Source organism: Arvicola amphibius, chromosome 2 (genome assembly GCF_903992535.2).
Source record: "Arvicola amphibius chromosome 2, mArvAmp1.2, whole genome shotgun sequence".
Lineage (NCBI taxonomy): Eukaryota > Metazoa > Chordata > Mammalia > Rodentia > Cricetidae > Arvicola > Arvicola amphibius.
This window is the reverse complement of record NC_052048.2, coordinates 77,489,615-77,496,605: the sequence shown is the minus strand read 5'-3', so window position 1 is coordinate 77,496,605 and position 6,991 is coordinate 77,489,615. Positions and strand designations below refer to the sequence as shown.

Here is a 6,991-nt window from a genome sequence, read left to right as displayed (position 1 = left end):
GGAGGTTTTTGTTTATCCCTGGATATCTGTGTGAGGAAGCTCATTACTCTGTTGACGGAAATAGGTTACAGTATCATTGAGTGACCCACTGCCACTGAACCTAGAAGGGACCCCAGATGCTAGGTCAGATGCAAAAGTGATGAGGAGGTTGGGAGGCTGTCCTGGGTTTTCCGTTGATTTCAGTTCATATAACTAATGCAATATTCAGTGACACTCTTTCTGACCCTACAAGAAACAGTGGCTTTCTGCTCTAGAGATACAGCCATCAAAGTTGGAGACTCGGTCAGAGCAATGTTCCCCGTGGAGCCTAAAATGCTAAACACACCTTGCTGTCACAGACTTACTGAAGGCGTTGAAATGTAAAACCCTCATGTATGTGGAATTTATAACAGGAGTCATGAGCTACATTCTGTGAAGCCATAAAATAAAATGGAAACTTAACACTATTTAGATGCTTAAATTTCAATAATTAGAATATCTAGTCATGATAAACAGCAATAGCCACAGTGATTGCTCCCAGCACTGCAGCTTCTCACTTGAAACCCAGAGTAGCAGTACCCAAACCAGGAGAACAATTGACCCCATCTCTGAGAGCTGGAATAGAGGCTGCTTCTTGCCCACTGACAAACTGCCTTTAAATATGCTCTGAGAAATCTGTACCATAGCTAAAGTGTCAATATGCAAATCAGCTAAAATAAAACTTGATTTGGGGCTCAAAGGGCACCTGCTCTTGTTTCATCCTATGGCAGTTCGAATTAGCAAAGAATTCTCTAGAACATTCTCAGTAGTGTACACCAGGTGGCATTTTCGGCTGGCCATTTGGAATCACTTTCTGTTATTCTTAAATACCAGGAGAGGACTGCAATGCAATTATTCTGCTTGCTCTAAAGAATGTGGGTTATAGAAGCACTGCAATTCTTCTGAATTAAACTTTATAAAAAGTTATTTTATATTTATTTTATATGTATATGTGTTTTATCAGCATATACCACATTTGTAGTTCTTGTACTTGAATTCCAAAAGAGGTCATCATGTCCCTTGGAATTATTTGGCAGACGGCTGTGAACTGTCATGTGAATCCTGGGAACTGAACCTATATCCATTGTAAGACCAGGAAGAACTCGTATCCACTGATCCATCTCTTTATCCTAAAGTAATTTTTGTGTCTTATAAGAACAACATATTTTGCAGTTGAATGATACTTCACAACAAGAGAAAATAATTGAATTCAATAAAATTGAGAAAAAATGTGTTGTGTGTTCATATTAGAAAGGGAAGTAGGCTACACTAACAGGCTTTAATCTAAATGTCATCAGGAGCAAAACAGGTAATTACCTGTGAGAATAGAATGAACAATGAGCCTGGAAATGTAAACTTGTAATGAATAAGTATCACTGAGAGTAAGGAAGATCTCTCCATCTTCTCACTCCAAATCCATGCTGAGTCCACTTGAAGTCTTCACAAATGGAGGAAACTATTACCATGAAACCAAAATTATATCCCCAGAATCCACAGTTTCTGTCAATCACCATCCAGTTTAGGAGCCCTAGCTATGTATGTGGATAGAATGACAGACATTCCATAAATGTCTCTTCTATGAAACCCATGGAAGACTAGGATGCTGGGATGTGTGTCCCTTTGGAAACTCAGCATACTATCAATTCCACACAGGACTACAGCTTTTAATAAAATCCTCAAATTTCCTGGACTTGATGATCTTTCATAATCAGCATTTCCCTTCTCTATGGCACCTGAACTGGAGGTACTGACAATGTGAGGGCAAATTGGACATTTTTGTTTCCAGGTATTTGACAGATAGAAATGTCTCAGACACTGACATTCTCACATAGTATCATTATAATTCAAGAAATTGAGTGAAGGCCAATTGGGAGCATGGGGCAGGGGTAAACAGAAGTCCAGGGGGGCAGGTAGTTAAGAATGGAAGGCATAAGGAGAGCATGAGGGGATGGGTTGGTTAACATGAGGGAAGGACAGAGAGGGAGTGCAAGGAAAGTTATATTTCGAATGTGGGAACAGTTATTGGCTAGTATAAAACGTAGAACCAGAGAAATTCCCAGGAATACATAATGATGACCCAAGCTAAAACCCTAAACAAGACTGGAGAGGGTACCTAAACTGGTCTTCCCCTGCAATCAGATTAATGACTATTGTTATCACAGAACCTTCATCCAGCAACAGATAGAAGCAGTACTGCTTAGCAGAATTAACAGCTAAGTAACAGGCCAAGTTTCAAGAGACCAGGCAAAGAGAGAGAAACAATAATATTAGTAAAGGTGTAGTGACCATTATGGTCATACACACAAAAACAGCTAACCTGAGCTAGTGGGTGCTCATTGACTCTGGACTGATGGCGAGGAAACATGCATAGGACCAAACTAGGTCTCCCTAATGTTGATGACCTTTGTGTGTCTTGGGCAGATTGTGAGGCCACTGGCTCTGGGATGAGGATTTATTCTTAGTGCTTGAACTGTGTTTTTGGAGCCCATTCTTTTTTAAAAGATGTCTTGCTCAGCGTAAATATAAGGAGAAGGCCTTGGTCCTGCCTCAAAGTGTTGTGTCAGCCTATGTTGACTCCCAATGGAAGGCATTACCTTCTCTAAGGAAAGGATGATAGGTAGAATAGGAGGACTGTGGGTGTAGCAGGAGGAGGAGAGGGAGTTGGAACTGGACTAGATATGTAAAATAAGAAAAGGACATTTAAATAAATAAGCTAAAAGCCAAAAAAGCAACTGAGTACAATGAATTTATTTCAAATAAAGCTTTTAAGGGGCAGCAAGATGCATTGGATGGCAAAGACACTTGCCACCAAACTTGATGTCAAACTTGACTGATCGAGGAGGGTCATCTGTCTATGTGTTACTTTCGTTGGTTAATAAAGAAACTGCCTTTACCCTTTAATAGGACATAAAATTAGGTAGGTGGAGTAGACAGAACAGAATTGTGGGAGAAAGAAAGCAGAGTCAGGCAGATTCCGCAGGCAGACTCCATGCTTCTCCTCTCCGAGACAGATGCAGGTTAAGATCTCTTCTGGTAAGCCACTCCTCGTGGTGCTACACAGATTACTAAATGTAGGTTAAAGCAAGATGTAAGAATTAGCCAATAAGAGACAGAAACTAAAGGGACAGGCAGTGTTTAAAAGAATATAGTTTCTGTGTAATTATTTCTGGTGTAAAGCTAGCTAGGCGGCTGGGAGCTGGGCGGGAAAGCAGCCCGCTGCTCCCATCACAAAACTTGACTTTCATCCTAAAACACAAAGGACAAAGACACAATCATGTCCAAGTGGCCACTGACCTCCAAAACTATGCCATGTCAAATATGTACCTAGAAACAGGCCCACACATATACACAAACAAAAAAAATGCACACTCGCATAGACACAGAAAAACTACTTAATTAACTAAAATGTAATAAAAATAAAACAATTTATGGAAAGGAAAAGAAAAAAAGAAATGTAGCCCAGTTAAAAAAATAATATATCACCACAGAATTCAGTAAAAGAGCTAAAATATTTTTCCTACACTTTGAAAACTTTGCCATCATTATTGTTTCTGCCCATAACATCTTGTGTTTGACACTGAAAGTCCAGAAATATAAAAGATAAATCCCTGCTATTCAAGCAGCAGAGTTTGTGGAATAGAAGATATTATTGAGTTCTTTGCAACATTTAATTTAAGGTATTTTCATACCTAATGACTTAAGAAACATTGAACCCTTCAGTTTTGCTGGGCTCTTCAAACATTTACATCACCATTCAAACACACCAGCCTTAAGCAAGAGGGGGAAGTGTGCAGGTCCAGGGCTGTGTGGTGCAGGCAGCTGGTGAGAATCTCAGAGAGGTTTTTGTTAGAGGCTGAAGCACTGTGGGAGGATTACTGCGACTCTGCTGACAGTAGTAATCTGCCATGTCTTCAGCCTGAACACTGCTGATGGTGAGAGTGAAATCTGTCCCAGATCCACTGCCTATGAAGCGATCAGGGACCCCAGTGTACCGATTGGATGCATAGTAGATCAGTAGCTTAGGAGCCTGTCCTGGTTTCTGCTGGTACCAAGCCAAGTAGTTACTGCCACTGTATAAAAGACTCTGACTGGACTTGCAGCTGATGGTGACCTTCTCTCCTGATGACACAGCCAGTGAGGATGGAGACTGGGTCATTACAATATCTGCAGAGGCACCTGCAATCAGCAATAAGACAATGATGATGCATAATATAAAAAATAAGATATAGTACCAGTCAGATATTGTCATTTAATATCATTTTAATATCATTTTGTCAGAGTATTATTAAGACATTCTGTCATAGCACACATTGTGAATTTCTTATAAACAAATAAGTCACTCTAAAAAGATGATAATACTTGTGAATTTCTCACCAGACACCCAGAGCAGCAGGGACATGATAACCTTGATTTGTGACCCCATCTTGCTTCCTCTGTCTCTCTGATGTATCTCAGTTCTCACTCAAAGCTTCTTTAGTTTATAAATTCTAAAAGGTTGGGTTGAACTGGAGAAGACCATGCAAATCAGTCACCAAATACATATGGAAATGTCAGAACAGTGTGTGTAAGTAGCTGCTGTCAATCAGCGGTGGAAAATAACATCATGGGTAGTGTGAGCAATCACGGAATGCTATTATCTTACAGCACTCAAACATAAATCAATTAGGTACTCTAATAACAACTTTGGTTTAAAATCCATGATATTTTTAAATCAGTTTGTTTTGAAGAAATGTTGGGAAAGCTATCTAAGAGTAACAATGTTTTTTTTCTATGTGTTTTTTATTTAATTAATTAATTTTTTATTATTAAAAATTTCTGCCTACTCCCCATCTCCCATTTCCCTCCCTCTCCCCCAATCCCCTCCCCCTCCCTCTCCAGTCGGAAGAGCAGTAAGGGTTCCCTGCCCTTCCCTGTGAGAAGTCCAAGGTCCTTCCTGCTCCATTCAGGTCTAGGAAGGTGAGCATCCAAACAGGCTAGCCCCGCCCCCCCAAGCCAGTACATGCAGTAGGATCAAAACCCAATGCCATTGGTCTTGGCTTCTCAGCAGCCTTCATTGTCTGCAATGTTCAGGGAATCCAGTTTTATCCCACACTTTTTCAGTCCCAGTCCAGATGGCCTTGGTGAGCTCCCATTAGATCAGCCCCATCATCTCAGTGGGTGGGTGCACCCTTGTAGTCCTGACTTTCTTGCTCATGTTCTCTCTCCTTCTGCTCCTCATTTGGACCTTGGGAGCTCAGTCTGGTGCTCCAATGTGGGTCTCTGTCTCTATCTCCATCCATCGCCAGATGAAGGTTCTATGGTGATATGCAAGATATTCACCAGTATAGCTATAGGAAAGGGCCATTTCAGATTCCCTCTCCTCAGCTGCCCAAGGAACTAGCTGGGGACATCTCCCTCGACATCTGAGAACCCCTCTAGAGACAAGTCTCTTGCCAACCCTAAAATGGCTCCCTTAATTAAGATATATACTTCCCTGCTCCCATATCTACCCTTCCTTTATCCCAACCATCCCATTCCCCCAAGCTCTCCCCATCCTCCCATTCACACTTTTCTCTCCCCATCTCCCCTTAGCCTCATCCCACCCCACTCCCAAGTTCCCAATTTTTTTTAGAGCCTGTCCTGGAGCTAGCTCTTGTAGACCAGGCTGGTCTCGAACTCACAGAGATCCGCCTGCCTCTGCCTCCCGAGTGCTGGGATTAAAGGCGTGCGCCACCACCCGGCCCAAGTTCCCAATTTTTGCCCGGTAATCTTGTCTACTTCCAATATCCAGGAGGATAAATATATGTTTTTCTTTGGGTTCCCCTTCTTATTATCTTCTCTAGGATCACGAATTATAGGCTCAAGCCTAAAAGCCAATTATGAGTGAGTACATCCCATGTTCATCATTTTCGGTCTGGGTTACCTCACTCAGAATAGTGTTTTTTATTTCCATCCATTTGCATGCAAAATTCAAGACGTCATTGTTTTTTACCACTGAGTAGTACTCTAATATGTATATATTCCACACTTTTTTCATAACCAAAATAAAATAATAAAATATATTCAAAAAATCACAACAAAAGAAACTTAGAGTAAAAAACATGCAATAAAAGAAAAAATGATGGAGGGAGGAAAGAAAAAAGGCAGAGAGAGGGGGGGAGAAAGAAAATAGAGGCTAAATTTATATATTTTTCCTATCTTTAAAACCACTCTTATTCAGACATATAAAGAACAGTGATGTAGAAGCTGTGCTCCAGTTTCCAACTAAACAAAGAGCAGCTCAGAATTCACTCTGTGTAAATCCTGGAGAACATTAACATTGCGATGAGTGAATCTTAAATCCCAAAGTAATGGTACACCATGCAGAAACAAACAAGTGTCATGTGCACAAATAAGGGAACTGAAAGAAGATGATAAATTTTTGGAAATCGAAAAGGAAGAAAATAAACGATTTTTTTTCAAAAAGTCTTTGCTGTAGTCTAATATTTACCAAGGGTGGTTATTTTAAAAATGCATATTCTATGATAATTTACAACTTAGAAATATTGAAACTGGGTGAATATGGTCTGGTTGATATAGTGAACATTAAAAAAAAATTTCTCCAGAAGGGAAAAGAGTCATCTTATGTAGAGGGCCAGTTTTGAACTGCATAGAAACTCTGTGCAAGAGTGACTTGAGGTAGCATTTTTCTGACAGGCTTAGCAAACCAAGTCAGGAGGAGGGAAACTTCTTCCATCAGTAGAATACCCTGCCAATAGTCAGTCCTTGAGAACACAGATTTGAGCTGTAGTTCAAAGGCTACATTAGGTTGTGATTTGTCTTCTGATGAGATGTTTTACATAGTATATTACAGAGAAGGTTATTCCCATAACAGCAGGCTTTTGTTTAGATTAACTAGGGTACAAAGCTCTTGAAATTATTTGCAACCAATTTTCTAGTTTATGAAACTATTGACATGTATTTTGGGAACCTAGTTTGAATCGTGATTTGAGTA

At 40.2% G+C, this 6,991-nt stretch overlaps 1 gene segment (V, D, J or C); it reads right to left on the bottom strand.

The window, feature by feature from the left end:
• Window positions 1-3,787: 3,787 nt before the first annotated feature.
• Window positions 3,788-4,474, bottom strand: LOC119807202. The segment is given in 2 exon segments: window positions 3,788-4,194; window positions 4,393-4,474. Coding segments are annotated over 2 exon segments (456 nt in total).
• Between the last annotated feature and the right edge of the window lie 2,517 nt (window positions 4,475-6,991).